The following is a 23579-nucleotide window of genomic DNA, read 5'->3' as shown; positions in this document are numbered from 1 at the left end:
CCGACCGGTGAAGATCATCTGATTGATCATGTAAACGATTAAAATCCGCTACCTGGTGAGAATTGAGCTATACCTAGCCGTGTTAGTCTATGGAAATTGTATATAGATTTTGGGTTAAGAGTTAGAACTTTGTTAGTGAGAGGACATTTCTGTAATCTTGTAATTTCCTACAATTTCCGCATTCTGATATACCTTTATGTTAATAGTGGTATTTAGTCTTCCATTGTTTGTTCATTTCTTGGTATATATATATGCAGGATTTTGTGTGTCATGGTTTATCAGGTTGTTATGTGTCTTGGAATTCTAACATAAATAGGATAAACATGCTGAAATCTCAAGGCGCCACCTACTATCTCGAGATTTGACATGGGGATTTGTGTTAGTATTCTCGGGGTGCCACAGAGTAGTATCAGAGTTCATTAGTAGTTTCGTATTGATATTACGAGTTTTTTTTTATCTAAAAATTCGTAGAACCTAGTAAGATTAAGATAAGATCCTAAGTTCATTCCGTTAATAATGGAAAATGTGTTTTTTACTAAAGTTAGAGTTAAGATAGTAATTGATGCTTTCATAAGAACGAGGTTAGTTATATTCTGATAAGTGCCTTGTTGTTGACAAACATAAACAAAATGAGTGGAAGAGGCAAAGGTCGAGGGAGAAGCCATAACGTATTAAAGACAAGACAAGCTTTGAATCAAACCACTGACCAGATAACACAGTCGATGTCATTCATATGACAGATAGTTGAGTCCTACAACAAGTTCAGAGAGGAGATGCTTGAGTCACAAGCCATGATAGTAGGGAAGGTGGCTGAGCTGAGGGAGCATAGGCTTCTTCATAGGGGACTAATCCCACTCCACCCCGGGTTCCACGATTGGGACCATGGCCACATATTGTACCTTTGAGGGATGAAATAGTTTTCCAATCCCAAGGACAGGCAAATCCGAGGATGTCGTTACCAAACTTTCATCAACTACGTTCGTCGAAATTTGTGGGATTTTTCCAGCCTGGCTGAGGTCGAGGAATGGGTTTTAAAGACCCGTGAGACTTTGAATGCCATATAGTGTCTAAGGGATCAATGGGTGACAGTGGTAACATTTCAGTTAGACAAGGATGCCAATCACTGGTAGTGTTCCGAAAAGAACGTAATGGGTGATTGATGAGTGTCTCCAAACACTCAATTATACGCACATTTTCTGGATATTTATCTTGATTTTTGTACCTATTTCTCTATATTAAGATAATAATCATGATAAGCCTCAAACCACCACGTTGCATGTTAATTAGGCTTAATTATATATAAATAAATTCATTACTAAATAAATCTAATTACGTGTGTTTCTTGTGCAGAAAATCAACAATTTGGAATCAAAATCTCAAGGCAAAAGCATTTGGGCCCACTTTGGAATGTCCTAATCCTTAACTCATATTCTCCTCTTTTGTCTTTTTGTGCAAAGAAAAGTGGAGGCTACTTTTAGACTCTTCTACACACATTTTTGTTTATAAATAGAGCTTTCATTTCTAGAGAAAGGGTCCCATCTTGGTTCTCTTATCCAAGACTCTTTTAATCTAAGGCTCTTTACTTATTCTCTTATTTTTTGTATTTTCATTTTCTAGTTATTTTCTTTTAGCTAATTAGTCTGGTAAGAAGTAGAAGAAGAAGAAGTTGTAATTTTCTCCATGAAATGAAGAAAAGTTCTTTCATCTCTTATCTTCTCCCTCTTGCAATGACATTAGGCTAAGTTCCCCTCCATTGGAGAGTGGAAAAGCCTAGAGTAAGTTCTTGTGTTATTTTTAATTTCATGCCTTTCTTTTATTTAAAATGCTTATGAATTCTCTTTAAGTTTCTTGCACCTTTTATTCTTAATATAGATACTTTATGCTTAGATTAGATCAAGATAAAGTATACTTAAACTAGATAATTGATAGTAGGAAGTTTTCAAAGAATTCTACTTTGTTTATGTTCCCTTATTTCATTTCATTTGTAAAACTTTCCGATCTAAGGAGCTAACACCAAGCCCTTACGATTGAGGTATAAAAAGGCTTGAAACTAAGAATTTCTCATCAACATGTTCTAGGTAGATCCACCTCCTATGGTGTTTTAATTTTATAAGTTTATTTGCTTTTAATTTCATTTACTTTAGTTTCTTTTCTAGTAATTTTACATTTTCTTATAAGTTCAAAAATACAAAGAAAAATAGTTTTAATTCCTTTTAGTTATTTTTAATTTTATCTTCTTAGCTTAACTCTATTCCTCCTTTCTCTTGGGTTCGATCCCCTACTTACCCCACAAGTAAGGTAAAAATAAGATTATTATTAACTCCGGTGAGAAGAACAACGATAGTCTCATTAGTGATGAACCGTTTAAGTGGGCAGACTTCGAAATGATATTTCTCTATAGATTCATATCTGAGATGGCTTAAGAGATCAAGCACTAGTAGTTTTCGAGATTGGTGCAGGGTAACCTATCGGTTACCAACTATGAGTTGAAATTCACCCGATTGTCACAATATGCACCTGAGCTCATTCCGACAAATCTGCATAAGGCTCGTTAATTTTTCAGGGGATTGCAGTCCTATTTAAAGGCCAGGATGTCGGTGATTGATACCACTAGTTATAGGGACACGATGAGTTGAGCTCAGAGAGTTGAGTGAAAGGAAATGGAGTTATAGACTTCTATGGGACAAATCAGTCGACCCTAGACTTCTTTTCCTCCCAGATCAAATCCGGCTAAGAGGTCGATGTATTTGAAGCCAAGTGCCTCTGGGTCAACGTATCTACAACACAGAGTTCCTCCACCACCGAGTTATAGAGCAGTTGGGGCTCTATTGAGGCCATCAGGGCCAAGGGGACCAACAGGGCAGATTTAGAGACTATAGGCAGTAGTTTACTAACTGTCATCTCCACAAAGACCTGTATAAGCGGGACCGTTGACATGTTTCATGTGTGGTCAGATAGGACATTTTAGAAGAGATTGTCCTCTATCACAGCCATAAGCTGGGGTTATTCCTAGACCTCAGGGTAGGGTATATCATCTGACTTAGGAAAATGTACTTATTTCAGATGAAGTGTTGGAATGTACAATTTTAATTTATAATGTTAAAATTCAAGTTTTATTCGATATTGGTTCCTCTAGATCATATATTTCTACTAAGATTGCATGGTTATTAAAGTCAGAAATTTCTAATATGGGTCAAGTAATGAATTATCTACACCGTTGGAAAATCGTCAAGTAACTCAGAAATTATGTTAAGATTGTGTAATTAGGATAGAGGACCAGGAAATGATTACCAATCTTATGTTACTAGATCATTGTGACTTCAACGTTATCTTAGAGATAAATTGATTAGTACAGAACCATGCCTATGTTGATTATTTCGTGAGATCAGTTATTCTTATGAGATTGAGATGTTCGAGGGTCAAAGTTCAAAGATGCAAATATAGAAAAGATGGTTCTCTATACAAGTAGTCGAGAAATTTGAGAGTGTCAAAGATAGAGACGTCAGTGGAAATGTCATTAATTACTTGAGTTTAAATAAGAAAAATGGCTAATACATCAAAATCGATATATATGCCATGTATCCAAATATATATATACAAATTTTTTTACACCTTTTTCCTTTTACCCATAAACATGGGGTTTATGTACATCATGTTTGATGTTCATAGGCACAGACATCAACTCCCACCTTTGCATGTACATCAAAATTGATGCACATATGATGCATCACTCTATTTAGAGGTCAATTTTGTGATAAATCAATCTCGATCATGATTTTATCATTCAATCCATAAAATAAAAAAAGAACTTGGAAAAATAGAGAAGACAATGATATTTTACATGATTCGACAAATGTGCCTACGTCCACGGGCTCGGGGAGTCGTTTCACTATAAATCTCATAGTTACATGGTTTCTTCACCTCCCTTCCGTTTTTCTCTCTTCCTTTTACAATGGTCTCAAGCCCTTTAAATGGAAAAACCTTAAAAAAAGTCTTAACCATAATTAGGTTACAATTCATCATATTACCGCTTATCCAAATTAATAATTACATAAAAAGGGGAAGAATCCTCTTGAATTGAGATTCTTCCTAACTAAGATAGAGTTATATTCAAATGATGCTACATATCTACCTCGAGATACGTGTTGATGGTGCAAACAAATGATTTGAATAAAAGATAATTTTATCCCACCACATAACCCCTCTTAAAGGTGGTGATCGATGTATTGAGATTTGCTTTCGAAAAATACTTTTGACCTAAGTGGGCACCATCTGTAATTTTTAAATTAGTATGATTCTTGATCTCTCAAGCTTATTTTCTTTCTTATTTATTTTTTGCAAATTTGATATTCAAATTGGTCGAACTTTTACAATAAGTAGATGTTTCAATAATAAAATTGACTGTAAACAGGGTTTGATTTTCTTAATGAGCCAAATCTTTGATAAATAATAGAAGAATCGATCGAAATCCCAGATGAGGCTTGGATCCCAGAATGATTTAAGACTTACATAAATAAGAAAAGAACCTACTGAAGTCCTAGCTTGGATCCCAAAATATCCAAGACTTTGATAAATAATAGAAAATCGACCGAAGTCCCAAATCGAACTTGGATCCCAAAACAATCTAAGACTTTGATAAATAATATAAGAATTAACCGAAGTCCCAAATCAAGCTTAGATTCCAAAACGATACAAGACTTAGATAAGTAATAGAATAACCAACCAAAGTCCCAGATCAGGCTTGGATTCCAAAACGATCCAAGACTTTGATAAATAATAAAAGAACTGTAGCCGTCATTGCCTTGTAAAAATTTGCTTCACTCCCCTCAGAGTGAAGCTCGATTCACATAGAACCAACCTTCTTGTCTTGTTTGGGTTTTGCATCACTCACCTCATAGAGTGATGCTCGATTCCAAGAAAAACTGTCTTTCTTACCTTATTGGGTTTTTGCATGACTCACCTCAAAGAGTGATGCTTGGGGTCCAAGAGAAATCAAACCTCTCCCCTTATTAGATTTCGCATCACTCACCTCATAGAGTGTGAAAGCGCCCTCGATCCGCGGGGTGCGCGGATCCGCTTTTGACCCTTGAGGTTTGGGAGTTGCCACCTAGTTATTAAGGTCTAGGAACCAAACTGACTCTAAAAAGGTAAACTAATCTACGAAAGAAAAAAGAAGGGTCCGGGGATCAAGTTACGGGATTGGAAGGTGTTAGGCACCAACCCCGCCCGGCCAAAGTCGGTCTCTACTAACTTCCAAAATAAGTTACATTGCTAAAACAAAACCTAGATAATAATAAAAATAAAAAGTTATACCTTTCCGATAGTAAAGACTTTGTTCCCTCAGATCCGATAAAAGTTGCTCCTTGTACCGTACTCCCTTGCTTCGTTCTGTCTCCGGATTTGATTTCGGATCTCCGAGGCAAGGTATCTCCTTTTTTTTTATCCGGACTCTTCGAGTTTATGATGGATTTTGAAGTGTTTTTTGAGGGCTTTTGGGTGTTCTTTAGGCTAAAATCGAAGGAGGGATGTTAGGTAAGGAGTTGGGACTCCAAAACTAGGGTTTATGGGAGGCTAGAGGGCTTTTAGACCTACTTCTCTTAGGGTTTATGACTTGATACGAAAATAGGGTGTGGGGACCTCTATTTATAGATTTTTTTTAAGGGTTGATTTAGATAGAATTAGTGTTTGATTATAATTCTTTTAGTTAGAATTGTATTTTAGTTAGAATTGTTTTAGGTAGAGTTGTGTTTTAATTAGAATTATTTTAGGTAGAATTGTGTTTGAGTTAGAACTCTATTAAATAGAGTTATTATTTAATTAGAACTCTATTATGACTTTTGGTCTTATTTGATTGACTTTTAATATTAATTAATTGACTTTTAATATATTGACTTTAGTCTTGCTTAATTGACTTTAATTTTGACTTTAATACCTTGACTTTAGTCTTACTTGATTGACTTTAATACCTTAACTTTAGTCTTGCTTGATTGACTTTAATTTTTTGGAGAACCCCCCTCTAATATATCTTTAATTCTTTGGACCCCCAAATGGAGGGGTCCTTAAAGAAATATCTCACGAACCCTCAACAATTTTACTTGAAAGTCCGATTGATCGATTTTTTTAATTCAAAATTTTAAATTAATTTCATTAATGTTTCACTTTAATTATTTAATGTTTTATTTATTAATTTTAAAAATTTTAATTATGAAAATTGTGAAATTATCGTTTTGCCCCCAGAGAGGACTTTTCACGTTTTAAGTCGGTTTTTAATGTTTTAGGATGTTTTAGAATCGATTTTTCGTAAGGAATTCAATGGAAATATTAGTTTGTGTCATTTATGAAATTTTTTGTGTGAAATGGTTGTGAACTTTATGAGGTGTATTTTCGTAATTTTGTCGAATTCTGTGAAAATTGGTGAAATAATTTATTTGGTTTCGATTTGTTGTTTTATGTGTTTGAAAGAGTTTTCCTAAGCGTAACGCAGGCTCTAGGGTTGTTTTGAGGTTAGGTTTATTTTGGTAATTTGGTCAATTTTTAGTATTTTTTTATCGTGAAGCTTCTTTTTGGGTCTGCAAGATGATGATTTCTATGTTTCTAGAGTCGTATTTTCCTAACGTAGCGTGGTTCCTAAGGTTTTGTCAGTTCGAGATACCTCATCCGGATTTCTGAAACAAATCTGGTAACAAAGTAAAGCAATGGAATACACATCCATCATTGGGAATCATTGCGATCAGGTTGACGAGTTGATTAATTAGGCGGATGCAAAAATGGGGTGTCTACAGAGTGATACTCTGGTTCAAGAGGAATCGACCTTCTTGCCTTATTAGATTTCACATCACTCACCTCATAGAGTGATGCTCGAGTCCAAGAGGAACCGAATTTCTTGTCTTATTAGGTTTTCGCATTAGTCACTTCATAGAATGATGCTCGGGGCCAAAAAGAATCAAAAGGAACCAAACTTCTTGTTTTATTAGGTTTTTGCATCACTTACCTCATAGAGTGATGCTTGGATCTAAGAGGAATTGACCTTCTCGTCTTCTTAGGTTTTCGTATCACTAACCTCATAAAGTAATGCTCGGGTCCAAGAGGTACTGGCTTTCTTGCCTTATTGGGTTTTCGCATCACTCACCTCATAAAGTGATGCTCGGATCTAAGAACCAACCTTTTCGCCTAATTAAGTTTTTGCATTACTCACCTCATAGAGTAATGCTCGGGTCAAAGAGAAACCGACCTTCTTGTAATTTGCTAAATCAACCTGAAAAATTTATTGAAAATTCAAAAAAAATAATTTATAATACCATCCTTAAAAATATATCTTTATGTAATCTCGAGTCCAAGTCCTTAATTATAGTTGGACCGAACCTCCTAGTATGAATTAACCATTTTACTTTATTGATTAGGCTTGCATTGAGCCCTCGTATACATTTTTTATCTTGGTGGGTTAAAATTGTGGGCTGAACCTCCCACCTCAACAGAACCCTTAAACTCAATCAAGTTGGGTACGAGATTAGCCCATATACTATTTTTAAATCGAGCCGCCTAAAGTAACAAATTGGGTCACATGGAACACTTACTATGAGGTCAAACTAAGCCCCAAACATACAACAATAGATTATCAATTGAATTATAAATTGAGCTATTTAACTCAACGGAGTCTATAGTCTCGACCGAGTTAGGCATATAATTAGCCCCTAATTTTTTCCTTTTGCTGAGCCATCCAAACAAAATGAATTGGATAACATAGGACCCATCTTATGAGCCCAAACTAAGCCCTCACGTTACTTTTATATCGAGTTGATTTAAATAATAAATTGGGTCATGTGGGACCCTTATTATGAGTGTGAAGTAAGCCTTCGAGCAATTAATTGGCTCGATGAAATTTTGTGGGAATTGGGGATCCCTCATCCTTTTCATATTTATTTATGTTTGAAAATGTGGGTCTTACGTACATAAAATTTAATGTAGATTCCCAAACATCCCAATAAATCCATAAATCATTTAAAGGATTTTAACACACAAAAATATTGGTATGCACATAAAGCATCCAATCGACCCCCAACTCTTACCTTTATTCAAGTTCTGTTTGGGACCAATGTTAAAGAGATTTAATACACATCAAATACTAATGTGCATGCCCCATACACCATCTCAACTCTTTACCTTCTATCTATTGTATCATTACATGTTAATGAGTAGGTCCCCATATATCAAGAATGATATATAGGGTACACATCCAACCATGGAGGGCATTCCAAGAATTGAACTCGCAATATTTCGCACCAAATCGAAAATCATACCACTTTATGATCAAGGTCAATTTATCACAAAATCGACTTCTACATAGGTGTCAATCCATTAATAGGGATTCCTTCAAATTTGACTCGCTGGATCAAATTTAGTTTTTTTAGGACCTAATTAAGATAATAAGTCAATTGAAATTGACAAATTGATGATTCAACCCAGTTATGGGAATTCAATCCGAACCCGATTTGTCATTTGACGATCTTATCAAGTCTAGGGACACAATTTTATTAGACAAAAACTCGTTTGAGAAAACGATTTTCATCGGATTGAGTAGTTAAATTTATTATTTGGGAACTTGACCAAATCAAAGGACTCCGTCAAATCGAGGGATTGGATTTATTAATTAAGAACTCGATGAGTTAAGCTATTAAGTTCAGAATTTGGAAACTTGATTGAGTCAAGGGACTCCGTCGAATTACTTGACGAATGATTTGAAATACGATTGAGTCAAAGAACTCAATAAATTAAAATGAAAACACTAGATTGAGAACTTATTGCCTCATTATTTTATGCAATTATTATTGTGTTATGTCCATATTACTTTAAAATATGTAGGTTGCAAAAGGACTTGACACAACCCGACTAATATGGGAAGTCCAGTTTACATCCTAAGTCGATCTTATGGGACTATTTAACACAACACCCGACTTGTTTAAGAGTTTAGTTCACATCCTAAGTCGTCGTATGAGACCACTTAGTGCAACATTCAACTCATATAAAGAGTCTGATCTACATCCTAAGTCAGTCATGTGGGACCATTTAATTTAACCTGATTCATTTGGAAGTTCGATCCACATCCTAAGTCAGTCGTGCGAGACCACTTAATGTAACACCTAACTTATTTAAGAGTCTAATCCACATCCTAAGTAGTTTGTGTGGAACCACTTAGTACAACACCCGACTATTATGGGGAGTCTGGTTTACATCCTAAGTCGATCGTATGAGACCACTTAACGCAACTTGACTTATTTGGGAGTCTGGTCCATATCCTAAATCGATTGTGTGGGACCACTTAGTTCAACACCTGACTCATATGGAAAATCTGATCTACATCATTAGTCGGTCATATAGGACCACTTAGCGCAACCCGACTCATTTGGGAGTCCGGTTTACATAGTAAGTTGGTCGTGCAGGACTGTTTGACGTAAAACTCGACTGTAAGAGGGTTAGTTTACAACAAAAAACTTTGGTTCTTAAGGGGAGCCAAACCCAACCGTAAGGGGGTCGGTGTACAACAAAAACCTGAACTCATTACGAAAGTTAAGCTTGACCATTTGGGGTTGGTTTATGGAAAAGACTTGGCTCATTATGGGAGCCAAACCCGACCGTTTGGTGTCGATTTATGGAAAAGACTTGGCACACTATGGGAGCCAAGCCCGACTAATTTGGGGTCGAATTACATTAAGAAGACTTGACTCGTTACGAGAATCAAACTCAATTGTTTGGGATCAATTTATGGAAAAGACTTAGCTCATATGGGAGCCAAGCCCAACCATTAATGGTTGATTTATGGAAAAGACTCGGCTCATTATGGGAACCTAGCTCGACTGTCGAGGGTTGGTATACAACAAAAAGCCTTGACTCATAAAGGGGAGCCAAACTCGACCGTATAAGGGTTGATTTATGATTTAAAACCTAAGTTCATAAGAGAAGCCAAGCCTGATTTGTTTGTTTTTTTTTTTTTTAAATACTTAAAACATGGTTCATTTAGGAAACCAATCTTGATTGTTGAGGGTTGGTTATTTAAGATTCAGTTCATAGGGAACAAAGTCTGATTGTTGGGGGTTGGATTTATTGGATTAGGAGATTTAGTTCATAGAAAAACCAAAATCGACCACTTAGAATCGATAAGAAAATAGTTTTGTTACTACAAAAAGGAGTGTATGGATAAAAACAAGAAATGACAAAAACGAGAGATATGGAAAAGGAATTTAAAAACAACTCAAGGTATGCAACGAGATCAACAGTTTGAATAACATTGAACATTGAGACAATCATAGTTGCCATGCTTTTAAAGGAAAATAGTCTAATGATGCATAACATGACCATTAATTGAATATACTTCAAACCTCAAAATGAGAATTTATAAGGTATATAGTCCGACATTAAAAGCCACATGTCACATGGTTCTGTTCATTTATTCTCGGACGCTTAGACCAAAAGTCCAAACCCTAAAAAAAGAGTATAGTAGAAGATATTTTTTGTTAGGTACCAAAAGACGATACATGACACCTAAGGAATCAAGTTTGATATGGAGATTTGAAGATAAACTCAATTACAAATCAACTATGGGCTCAAGTTTCAATTAGTCGGAATTACATGATAGAATGATTCAACCAACCAAAATCCCAACAAAATTAAGGATTGGGTGTGACTAACGAATAAAAAATTTTATTAAATGAAAAAAAAAAGAAAAAAGAATTGAATAAGGAGATGATACTGATTATAGATATTTATAATCAAAACAACTTACTAAAATAAATAAGGGCATAATTGAAAAGAGGATAAAAAAATAAATCCTAAAATTTTATTTTTATAAATATAAAAAGTAAAAAAATACTTTCACTCTACACTATTTTTTATATTAAGATTTTGACTTAAGCATCAAAGAAGTGATATTGCAAGTACACTCAAAGATACAAAGAGCAAAGATCGCAAGACATTATCAAGATTTCAAAATAATACAAGATTTTGCATCTACATGACCCAAATTACAGAAGTACAAAAATATATTCATTTTAAATTTTTTGATCAACATGTCTCAAACGTATTGAGAAACTTGTGAGATAGCCTGGTACCTGACATGGACAAGACACAAAACCTAATTTTAAAATCATGGCAACAAAGAAGTTAAGCTAAATTGGGGTAAGCTTTTTTTCAACATTAATTGTAGAATAATGTGTACAGATTTAACATTTTCTATCCAAATTACAGCACAAACTCAACCCACTAATTCCTACCCACCCAAACACCACAAAAACAGAAAAAGCATTAAAACAGTAACCAAACACCCCTTCTTCTACTTCCTCATTCCACAACACTTACAACCTTCTTTGGCCTACCCACTGGTCTCCCAGTCGAAACCCTCTTCGGCTTCGGTACTCCACCAACCTTGGGCTTCACTGGCCGTCCACGTGGTCTACCTCGAGATACAACAATTGGTGGGACCACCACTAATCCCGAACCTAAATCTGGAGCAGCAACGGATACAGGGATAGAAGCCGAAGCGTCTTTCCTGGGCCGACCCCTAGGTCTGGACCCGGTTGGACGAACCCGATCGAGTCCAGGACCAAGATTAATCTTCGTCTTAGGTGGTCTCCCTCGACCTCTTTTGGGTGAACCGGATAGAGATGCATCAAGAACCGTAGATTTTATGATCTTACGTGGGCGACCACGGCCTCTCTTTGGTGAACCGGGTCCAGATGGGTTAAGACCCATGGGTTTGGTCTTAGGAGGACGACCACGACCCCTCTTCGAACCATCTGGTTTAGAAACCCTAGTAGATGTTGGGAGCTTGTAAGAGTGTTTCACCATTATAACGACTCCGTTTCTCTTCAATCGTTTGAGATGGTGAGTCAACAGGGCCGAGTGAGATTGAGGAAGGTTTGTGAAGGATGAATCGATGAACTTTGCTATGGCTTTTCTGCTCGAACCCTTTTTCTCGTTCAAAGCTTTGATCGCAGAGACTATCATCTTTTCATGAAAAATAAAAATAAAAAAAATCTAGAGTTAGAAAGCCACAGAAACACAGAGAGAGAGAGAGAGAGAGAGAGAGAGAGAGAGAGAGAGAGAGAGAGAGAGAGAGAGAGTACCTCTGCGTAGGGAGGATGGTTCGGATGAATCGGGCCATGGTTCGGCGGAGCAGTGGCCACGTGAGCGGTGTGAGCTTCAGGGTTTGGCGGAAGATCTGAATCCATGAGAGAGAGAGATGAAGTTAGGGATCAGGTGGTTTTTTAAAAGATGAAGTAGGGAGGAATTTGAACCGTTAGATTAAGATAGGGGAAGTGTTAATCGGATGATTCTGATGAAGCCGAAGACATTGTTTGCGCGGATCGATGACGTGGATTGGTTATGTCGTCTTGTACTTTTAATATTCAGCAACAACCAGGTGAGTTTTTAAAATAGAGCTGTTATTGGCAACCCAACATTTACTTATTACACCCCAATTTCTTAAATTATTTATCACATCCAATTGAAATTTGGCTCAGACTTTTAACACAACGTTACAAAACATTATAACACTCTAGTTAAACAATTCTAGTAGTTGTTTACAATTTTAATTAGGTTGATATAAAATTTTAAACCCAAAAAATATCAATCTAGCAAAAAATAAAAAATGAGATAGAGCTTCTATTGGCACCCCACTTTTACTTATTCTTAACCATTTACTTATTTATGTTTGGAATTTTTTTTTCAAAAGTACGCACTTTATGTTCAAATTTCAATTTTGTTTCATTGTTCATTTTAATTCTCAAAACATGCATTTCGAGTGAGTTCGTTATTTTTATAATCATTGAATTCGTTGGTATATTTATGAATTCGTAGATATTAAAAGTGTGAATTCATGTTTTGGGAATAAAAATGAACAGTGTACCAAACTTGAAATTTTGTCATTTTCAATACGCGAAATGGAGATTTGCCCTTTATTTATTTTTATTGGGGTGTTATAAGTAAAAGTTAGGATGCCAATAACAATTCTCTTAAAAATCATCCACAAATCCGATATGACTCATTCGAGTCAACCTGGTTTTGTCATATTTTAATAAAAACTTATTATATAAATAGAAATATGATATGGCTAATGATTATATTCTAGTACATTTTATTTTATAATATATATAAAATAATTTGGATGCAAATATATATTAATTAGAATTCGCTTGTGCCAATGACATGGACATCCTTTTTGGGATTAAGGGGGATAAAAGTTAAAAAATAAGAAACTTGAAGGGTATATTTAATAATATTTGGGGTTAAAGGAGTAAAAATAAAAGATAGTAAAGTTAGAAGGATATTATTGAAAAAATGGATAAAAGAGGAAAAATAATCAAATTAAAGTGATATTATTGAAAAGGGAGAGGGGGAGAGCAAGAGGAAAAATAATAAAATTAAAAGAAAAAGAAGATGAAAGACAATAAAGTGGGTACTGTGAAGCCCACAGAACTATTATTGGAAGGGGCATTTATCCCTTGCAAAAGTGTAATAAAGGTGGGATTCACAGCTGTGTTTTGTTATATAAATAAATTAGAGTTTGCCCTTACTAGTAACCCTTTTTAAGGTCAAGGGATTAAAAATGAAAAAGTAATAACGTTGAAGGGGTATTAAAAAGAGAAAAGAAAGCGAAATTTGTGGAAGGAGTGAAGAGGAAAAATAATAAAATGCTTAATTTGGAACCTATTCCAATAAAACGTTTATCTCTTATAATGGTAGCAACGATGGGACTATTCATTATGTTTTTTTTTTTTTTCCAATAACCAAATATCCTTATAGATTGTGGATTGGGTCTATATCTAGGCCTTGTCCAATCCATAGACCGTCCAAGGATTATTTTCGAGGCACGTGTAATGCCTACACATCACACATACTAGGTAAGTGAGGGTGTGCCCTCACGGGTGGCCTTTGAGGAATTAATGTTTATATTGGGTATTGAACTCACGACATATGGACATTAATTGCTTATCGGTCTAAAATTGCCGTCGAGCCAACCCCTCAGGATTCCGTTTATGTTTTATTATATAAATAATTAGAATTAAAAAATAATTAATCTCATCATAGATAAAATGATTTGGACAAGTCAATAATACTTAGAACGGGTCGGGTTCTGGTTTAACTCATATCCATGCCAGGAATTTTAATTCAGGTCCGAATCCAAATTCGATCTGGATCTTACTAGTTCAAACCATATCCGGATCCGATCCGACCGAATTAATTAATTTGAGTCAAATAATTTTAAACTATTACAAAGTAATTTATTAAAAAATGTGACTTAAATGTGATTTGAACTCAATACCTCTCCTCTTTTGAAAAGAGGCTTTGACCACTATACTTAATACTTATTTGTTGATGAATGGTAGACTAAAAAAATATAAAAATATAACATATAATATACAAAATAATATATCATTTGAATATAGGGATGGGTCCATATTTGACCCATATCCGACTCGGGTGTCAAGGGACATCAACCCGTATCTATATCTAACCCATATTTTAATTTGAATATGCTTGAAGAAACTAAATCCGCTAAAAATCGGATTTGGTTCACTTGAATTTTGGATAACATCTTGACCCATTTTAAGCTCTAAAAGTCTATGTGGTGCAAAGACAAAAAGAGTATTTTAAAATGATGGGTAAGAGCCTCTATGACCATGGTTTTTAAACTCGCTTCTCACGTTTAAAATACCGAGTTGACTTATTCAAGTCATTGCAAATGATTTAAACATTAAATGAGGTTATATTAAATAAGAGAGCTTAAACACATTAAAAAAAAAAAAAACTCTTCTAAGCTCATCGATATGCCACAATATACAAATACGAAAAAAATCATCTTGGCCCTACCCATACACTAGAAAACATGCCATGAAAAATGAGAAGAAAACGTGAACGAAAATAAAAATGAACCCAAGATAAACTCACCTATAGAAAAATAAAAAAAATGACGAGAGTCAATTCCTTCAGATATGCGAGGACTTGCGTGCACTGTGGCAGTGGAGATGTGAATGCTGGAGAGAGGAGTTGTTGCGGCTTTCTACGGAGAGAAAAGGTGTTGGAGAATAAGACTCGGAGCTGTCGTTGTAAGAGCTGCTGGAGATGGGCTGTTGAAGGCAGTTGCAGTAGTGAATTAAGGATGATTGGCTGGTGTAGAAAAGGTGATAGAGAGGGAAAGGCAGAGAATGAGAGAGGAGGGCGTCAGGGTTGATGAAGGCAGCAAGGAGAAGAGGAGAATAGCAGTTGTGTTGTAATGGACTGGTAGAGACATGGAGAGGATTAACCTGATCGAGGGGTGGCTGGGCAGATGGCTGCAACCAAGGGGGACATTCTGTAGATGGAGATAGAGAAGGGGACAGCAATGGTGGTTTGTTTCAGCAAAACGTGGTTGTGTTGTGGGTATTGTGAAGGAGAAGAGAATAGAGAGAGGGCTGGGGAGAAACGTTTGTTGCAGGCAGAGAAAGAGGAAGGCTGTTGGGCGTTGTGTGTACAGTGGAGAGAAGGAGTTGTAGGAGGTTTAATGAAGCTGATGGAGGGGGCAGCGAGAGGTTGTGTTGTAGGGGTGTTAATGGAAAAGAGAGGGACTGTTTCAGTGGCTGTGTTGATACAGGGAAGAACAAGTGGAAGAAGAAGAAGATGAGGTTGAGATAGAGCTGAGGAGAAGAATAGAGGGAATGAAGGTGGGTGCTGGTTCAGCCAAAGGGGCAAGTCTGAACGTCCAAGAACAGCCCCGAGAAGAGAGAGTTGAGAGAGAAGCGTTGGAGAAGAAGAGAAGAAGACGTGAAGGAAGGAGGAGTCCAGCCTTTTGACGTTGGAGAAGAAGCCTTCTTTTCATTCCTACAAGGGAATCTCTTGTAGAAACGAAGTTTCTAAAAAAAAAATGTTTCTTTACACGTTTTTCTTTATTTGTTTTGAGAATGTGAGAGTATCGATCCGACGCTCCTCACTTTGTTGGTAATCTCTTATTAGCGAGTTGTGATTGGTCGATTCTAACTAAGTTTTGATTAATTATTTTCATTTTGAATTTTTATGGATTGATTAATTTTGTTTTGAATTTTATTGGTTTAAATTTGATTTTAATTTTTAATTTGAGCTTTAGTCGGTCATTTGATTTATGTTTTATTTGGTTGATCTATTTGATTTTTAAATTTGTTGATTAGGTTTCGGTAGAATTTCAATTTAATTTTAATGGTTGATTAATTGAAATTTTTTATTTTGGTTGAAAGTTTTTTTTTTAATTGGATTTAATTTATTGATTGCGTTTTAATTTGATTGGTTGGTTATTTGATTTTGATTTTAAATGTTTAATTGTTGCTTGATTTTAATTTTAACTGTTTGATTGTTTAATTTTAATTGTTGCTTGATTTTAATTTTAACTGTTTAATTGTTTAATTTTAATTACTGCTTGATATTAATTTTAATTTTTTTTATTGTTTAAATTTTTAATTTGAGCTTTAGTCGGTCATTTGATTTATATTTTATTTGGTTGATCTATTTGATTTTTAAATTTGTTGATTAGGTTTCGGTAGAATTTCAATTTAATTTTAATGGTTGATTAATTGAAATTTTTTATTTTGGTTGAAAGTTTTTTTTTTTAATTGGATTTAATTTATTGATTGCGTTTTAATTTGATTGGTTGGTTATTTGATTTTGATTTTAAATGTTTAATTGTTGCTTGATTTTAATTTTAACTGTTTGATTGTTTAATTTTAATTGTTGCTTGATTTTAATTTTAACTGTTTAATTGTTTAATTTTAATTACTGCTTGATATTAATTTTAATTTTTTTATTGTTTAATTTTTAATTTGAGTTTTATTTTTAGTTAGATTGGGTTTTTAACCGGATTTCGATTTTTGTTATATTTTCCTAAGGATCGGAATCTCTAAGTTGAATTAGGATGTTGAGGGGCATTTCGGTCATTTTTATGAATTTTTCTATATTTCTCTGTTTTCGTTGGTTTGGGTTCCGTTAGACTCGAAATCATATTCTGAGTGCAGTGGAGGTACTTTCGAGGTCTTTCGGAGGTCCAAAATTTATGAGGGGTATTTTCGTCATTTGATCGATTTTTGTAGATTTTTACGAATTCTGCCGTGAGGTTTCTTTTATTCCCAACGTGATTATTTCTATATTTCAAAGTTGTATTTTCCTAGCGTGGCGAGGTCTCTAGGTTATCAAACTGTGTAGCGAACCTAAGCGTACGTGCTTGCTAAATCGGGTGTAACGTGTAGCGATCCTAAGCGTGCATATATTTCTATGTCGAGTCGTAACAAGTAGGGGAGATGAAAAGAGTGGAAACAGAGGGAATCAGGGACATTACTCACAAGCCTTTGAATTCTTTGTGATCATCATTAGGAATTAACGGTAACCGAGTGACGAATTGTCGAATTTGGCAAATGCAAAAATGGGGTGTCTACACTAATATATTAGAACTTTGAAACTAGAGCAGTACTCAGATTTGATGTTGTGTGCTCACGGTGATGATTTTTACCCTATTTGGGTATTCAGATTTGATGTAAAAAGAACTTGGAATTTTTCGATTTGGAATGTTTCTGTTTATAAAATCAAATTGGAATTTTTCGATTTGGAATTTTTCTGTTTATAAAATGAATTTGTAAAAATAACTTGGAATTTTTCGATTTGGAAAAATAACTTGATTTTACTTATTTTAATTTTGTCGATGAGAGTTATAGAAATTTTTTATTTTTCAAAACTAATCTAAATCATAATTACAAGATGACTAAGTTGTTATTTTTCTTCAATGTGACGTTACATCGTGGTCTTAATTTCTTCAATGTGGCGTTCAACTTTTGTACCATTAGTCCACTTTTCATGGGCTATTTGATCATGTTCAAATTTCATTTTCTTGCACTCTCTTAATATGTGTTTGATTGGGTTGTTGTTTTCATGGGCTGTTTGCTATCTTAGATGATTCTAATAAGACTTGCTGTTTTGGATGATTCATATTGTACTTTCGACTACAACTGGTTTACGAGGACTCAATGGTCTAATCATTTGGATTAAACAAAACATTGATTTGTTTAGAATAGGATCCAAATTCTGTTCTCTGAATATTGTATTTATACACATTGATTTGTTCTTTGGCACATGGATTAAACTTTCTCAATCCAATTGAAATCCAATTGTTTCACTCTCATTATCTCAATTCATGTTCTTTTAACACAGTCAACTTGTATATTTCTTCTAGCAAATAAAGTTTAAAGTAGAAATATATTTAGAAACTTCACTTATATGAACATAGAAGTGGTGCCACTTCTAACAAGAACTTGGGGTTTATTATTGTAAATGATCATGAAACTGGGATGTAGTACAAGGTCATAATAATATTAAAATTGATATGAACTTCTTATTGGAACTAAATATTATAATGTGTGTGATGTTTTCAATTTTGACATTAAGAAAACTTGGATTAAGCTTAGGCCACCATTGTATTCATTATAACTTTGAAATACTTACACTAATTAAATGTTTAAATCGAAAGAAACCTTTTCATATGCATAATAATGTCAGTATGATTATGTTTCTAAGATTACAATCTAGTGGGGGATTGAAAGATGTATAATAATATTTGAAAGTGACATTTTTTGTTTCAAATGTTGTGTACCATATTGAAAAGTTGCAATAATTACCTTTTGAAAAGTTGTGATCCAAAAAACTTTGACAAATTGTTAGTTCAATAGTAATTGAAATGAGCAGTCCTAGGTCAATGACTATCGTGAGACTAAGAACACACACACACACACAACAATTACTGTATTTTGTACAGTCAAAGATTGAGAACACAGGACTCTCTCACCGTGGGACTGAGAACTGTGCGTTCTTCCGGCTATCTATATGATAACCTGACATTGTCTCCTGGTTTCTCTATTTGATTATACACTGTGTAAAAATTGTAGGTTGAGATGGTGTAAGTAATCAGATAATTTACATGATTAATTGAAATAGACCATTTAATATTTCGTTCTATTGTCGTCTCTTGTTATTACCATTGACAGATGGAAGATAACAATTCAAAGAATGCAAAAGCAGATTGGACACCCAAACAATATGAAGTTTGGGTCGAGATCTGCTATGAATTAGTTAAGAAGGGGAGGAGACCGCATAAAGTGCTTGACAAGACCGGTTATGATTTCTCAGTTAAGGAGTTTAATAAAAGAACTAATGTTTATTACGATAGAGAGCAAATGAAGAACAAGTGGGATAGACAAAAAGGCATTTGGGAACGTTGGAATAAGATTTGCATAAATACTGGCGTCTCTTATGATGTTGATAATGGTATATTAGATGCAAGTGATGAGTGGTGGGATGGGTGGTTAGAGGTACATTTCTTGTTAATTTGTCATTTTATTTATTTTAAGATTTTTGTCTCTTTATGTAAAATAGGATTTTTTATTTTTTATAGCATCATCCAAAAGATGCAATATTTCGAAAGCAACCTCTGAAGTTTGCGAAACAATTGGATTTAATCTTTGGAGGCACATATGCCACTGGTAGCCGGATGTGGTCACCTGCATCTGGTCAATGCCATTTGCATCAGTACCTCAGGATGAGAATCTTGATGATGATGATCTAGATGATGTCATGCCGACCCAGCATCCAGAGTCTCAGACACTCTCTAGACTTTACTCCTGATGATGCTGATGAGTTTGAGGATGATGTTACTCCTATTGTACCCTCACCCACAGTCCACGTTCGACGCAGAAGTGGAGATACTCTACCACCTCAAGGTCGTAGGCAGAAGATGACTACTGCTATGCGAATTGGCCAGTCATTGGAGAAGCTCGCAGATGCAGTCCACAGTCAGATATCCGCTTCTACCAATCCCACTCTACTTAAGAAAGGTAGTATTCAAGAGTTGATCGAGCTCTTAGATCAGCTACCAGATGTACCCACCAATAGTGATTTCTATCGTTATGCGTTGAAGATGTTTATAAAGAACAAACAATTTAGAGAGGTTTTTTGTGTATTACGATGAGCAGATGTTCGTCGTGAGTGGTTGGAGGGCATGATGTCTAATTTTATGGCTGGAAAAGGCATTTAGACATGTTTTATATGTTACTACAATATTTTTGTGAGTTTTATGATGCACTTATAGAGTGCAATATACATTGGTTATTTTTGGCTGTTGGATGGATATTGTGCATATTATATTTTTTGTTAGATGGATATTTTATTTGCTGTTAGATGGATATTGTGATTAATATTTTCTATTAGATGGATATTTTATTTGTTGTAGATAGATATATACTACTAATATGGATTCATAAGCAGGTCATAGATTCATATGTTGATACCACGAATACTATCGATTCAGCTGATACGGCTGATACCATCGATTCAAATGATGATTCCACCAATATTGTCGACTCAAGTGTTTTAAGTATGATCACTACAGGAGATGTCCTAGGTTCTTCATTTTATTGCAAGAATTTTTATATAGGGAGCCACATAATAAAAGTCAGTTAAAGGGGATTGATTTTGTGCGGGAAACACTGGATGATAATCGTGCGACGTGTCATTCATTATTTAGAATGGAACGACACGTATTTCTCAATCTGTGTAGTCTTTTGGAAGATCGAGGTCTACTGAAGATGAAACTTTACATTACTATTCAAGAACAACTAGTGATGTTTTTATTGATAATAGGACATAATCAAGGATAAAGATTAGTTGCAAATAGTTTTGATCACTAAGTTCAATCGGTTAGTAAGTATTTCAACAAAGTTCTTTTAACTATGGTGAACTTATCAATGTCTTAATTGTACATCCCGACCTCAATGAAGTCTCTTCGCACATCCGTAACAATCCTCGTTTTTGGTCATATTTTAAAGTTATATATATATATATGATTAATGTTTATATATTAATATACCTTAAAAATATGTATGATTGTATTGGAGTGATAAACGGGACGAATATTAGTGCATTTGTACCAATAGCGGAACAAATACGATATCGAGGACATAAGAAACTCACACAAAATGTAATGGCAACATGTTCGTTTGAAATGTTGTTTACTCATGTGGTGGTTGGTTGGGAAGGGTCGGCTAATGATTCACGTGTTTTCCTTGAGACATTGAATACTCCCAGTTTAAAATTTTCATATCCTCCACCAGGTCTGTATTTAAAAGTTTTTCAATTATATCTGTTTATATTCAATCTTAGAAATTAATATATTTTTTTGGATAATAGGTAAATACTATTTGGTAGATGCTGGGTACCCACTCATGAATGATTATCTCGTAACTTATCGAGGTGATCGATACCATCTACAAGACTATAGGAGATCACGGGCAAATGGTCGAAATGAATTATTCAATCATTTGCATTCTTCACTTCGGAACATGATTGAACGAACCTTTGGGGTTTTGAAAGCAAAATGAGCAATGTTGAAGTTGATGCGTTCATATAATTTGGACAAACAACGAAGCATTGTTATTGCCTGCATGACATTGCACAATTTTATCAGAAAACATGCTATCATCGATGAAGAATTTGCTCGATTCGAAGAAGAAGGATCAACGGGAGTAGAAGAAGAGGGCATCACTAATCAAGAGTATCCAGTTCCCCTATTAGTAAGTCGTCAGAGTCAACAAACAATGAAAATACATAGGGATTTAATAGCTGATGCCATTTTACTTGCAATCATTGATGTATTTTCATATTCTATTTTTTTATTTTGTATTGTAATTATAAATACTGTTAAACAATGTTGGAATAAAGATTATACTATTTTTAAGTATATTGTAAAGATTCTATGCTTATTTATTTATTGTCTTTGTGTATGATGAATAGCATTGATGGCAAACTATACGTATCCACCATGTTGTTCATGTGATCGAGTGATGACATTAGTCACAGCTAAAATAAAAGAAAATTATGGGAGGATGTTTTATAGGTGTCTATCTTGAGAGGTAATATAATATTGATATTAATGTTGGGTGCGTATTTATATTTGGTGACATCGATATTAATTCATGTGTTATTTTACTTTATAGAGACATGCAGGGTCTTTTCTGTGGGTAGATGAATTTGACACTATCAATGATAATGTTCCTCAAGATAAAGTAACAGAGTCAAATAAGAAGAATGAAAAGTATATTTTGTATGCATTTATTGGATGTATATTTTTTATTTTTTTATTTATTTCAATTTTACTTATTATATTAACTATGATTATTATGTTTAAATGATGTCAGAATCTAAATATGGTGGTTGTGGATGTGTTATGTATATACGATGTAATGTGGATGTGTTATGTAAAATGTGAAACTTGGATTGCATATTATACAGGTATTTTATTTATCAGGAAAATTTCATATGTTCAATTTTAAGAGGAGATGCTGTCGAAATTTTATAGAATTTTATTATATTTATCTACATTTAGTGTAATTATATATTTATAGGGGTATTTTAGTAATTTTTGATGTATTCTGCGTACATTATGTTGAATTGTGTATTATGTAGGTATTTTGTTTATCAAGAAAATGTTATATGTCTATTTTTAAGAGGAGATGCTGTCGAAATTTCTATAGAATTATAAATTTTTCTATATTTTTTTAGAATTATAAATATTTTAAAATTAATACAATTATTTTTTTTAATTTTTTATATAATTTTATTTTATTTATATATATTTACTGTAATTATATATTTATAGGGGTATTATGATAATTTTTAATGCATTCTGGGTGTACTAGCAACCTTAAGGGTATTCTGGTCATTTTACCTCAATACAACAGATTCTTAAAGCTGTATCAAACAGTAATTACCAGATTCTGGTCAACATCACATCACTTTTATAAAGCTCTATCAAACAGGCTTTTCAATGTTTCAGCTTCTAACAGCAGATTCTGACAGCAGAAGCTGACAACAGATTTAAGAAGTTGAATCAATCAGCACCTAAGAGAATAACATGAGGATAGACAACAATTTTCTCGGTCAGAAAATATTTTGACATGAAGAGGTTGATGATGATAGTATTATAGTATTTTTCTTTTAGCTCCACGTAAAAGACATGCATCAAGGGGGTTATTTTTTGTGTAAGAAATATCATATGTAACACCGAATTCAAATACGACTATAAAATGAATTGGTACTCACCAAAATTCATGAATGAGGGTGAAAGAGCATAAAATTGGAGAATAAAAATAGCTCCATACACAGTTGAACTTGAACGAATGTTGTGGTCATTATGTTTTATAGAGAAAATATTATATGTGACATCTTTAGACAAACAAAATCACACTTGAATTTCCTCAAAACGTATGTGCCCCATGGCTCGTGTTAGTAGGTGTTCCTCCTATAGATGACTTGATTTATTTGAGAAAGATTAAAAAGAAGAATAATAGGAAGAGTTCTTGATTGATCTCGTTTCCACTATAAGGAGAAATGATTGATCCAATCTCACAATTAGTGAAGTGATCAAATCCATTTTGGATTTTGGATTTCTTTAAACTCCAAGATTTGAGGCAATATTAAGAGTTACATCGTCATTGGATCTAAAATTGAGTTTCAGATTCGATTAAGAAATTTTCTGGTAGTGAGAA

At 34.2% G+C, this 23579-nt stretch overlaps 2 protein-coding genes across 3 annotated transcripts; one reads left to right on the top strand and one right to left on the bottom strand.

Moving 5' to 3' along the window:
• Positions 1-11164: 11164 nt before the first annotated feature.
• Positions 11165-12277, bottom strand: LOC147394211 (uncharacterized). The gene is made up of 2 exons (XM_086454014.1): positions 12117-12277; positions 11165-11997 (listed from the first exon to the last, which is right to left on the bottom strand). The coding sequence occupies exons 1-2, from the start codon at positions 12219-12221 to the stop codon at positions 11332-11334; spliced, it is 771 nt and encodes a 256-aa protein (XP_086310140.1). The 5' UTR covers positions 12222-12277; the 3' UTR covers positions 11165-11331.
• LOC147394210 (L10-interacting MYB domain-containing protein-like) lies at positions 12276-23094 on the top strand. 2 transcript variants are annotated; one of them, XM_086454015.1, is made up of 3 exons: positions 12276-12412; positions 19026-19349; positions 19433-21216. In XM_086454015.1, the coding sequence occupies exons 1-3, from the start codon at positions 12320-12322 to the stop codon at positions 19601-19603; spliced, it is 588 nt and encodes a 195-aa protein (XP_086310141.1). In that variant the 5' UTR covers positions 12276-12319; the 3' UTR covers positions 19604-21216. The 2 variants fall into 2 exon arrangements, 1 of the variants encoding a protein (XP_086310141.1); XR_015181455.1 differs by lacking the exons at positions 19026-19349; positions 19433-21216 and adding an exon at positions 21223-23094 and having other exon boundaries at positions 12281-12412.
• The last annotated feature ends 485 nt before the right edge of the window (positions 23095-23579 follow it).

Source organism: Akebia trifoliata, chromosome 9 (genome assembly GCF_017979445.1).
Source record: "Akebia trifoliata isolate Shusen 1 chromosome 9, ASM1797944v1, whole genome shotgun sequence".
Classification (NCBI taxonomy): Eukaryota; Viridiplantae; Streptophyta; class Magnoliopsida; order Ranunculales; family Lardizabalaceae; genus Akebia; species Akebia trifoliata.
Note: the sequence above shows the minus strand (reverse complement) of the source record. Positions and strands in the feature narration are given on the sequence as shown.

What these genes read in the sequence shown, in the direction of transcription:
- LOC147394211 (XM_086454014.1), bottom strand. Translation starts at nt 12,221, where the DNA reads ATGGATTCAGATCTTCCGCCAAACCCTGAAGCTCACACCGCTCACGTG. An exon ending in ACCATCCTCCCTACGCAGAG is followed by an intron (nt 11,998 to 12,116) that starts GTACTCTCTCTC and finishes TTTCATGAAAAG; the next exon opens with ATGATAGTCTCTGCGATCAA.
- LOC147394210 (XM_086454015.1), top strand. Translation starts at nt 12,320, where the DNA reads ATGATTCTGATGAAGCCGAAGACATTGTTTGCGCGGATCGATGACGTG. An exon ending in TAATATTCAGCAACAACCAG is followed by an intron (nt 12,413 to 19,025) that starts GTGAGTTTTTAA and finishes TACCATTGACAG; the next exon opens with ATGGAAGATAACAATTCAAA. An exon ending in GGTGGGATGGGTGGTTAGAG is followed by an intron (nt 19,350 to 19,432) that starts GTACATTTCTTG and finishes TATTTTTTATAG; the next exon opens with CATCATCCAAAAGATGCAAT.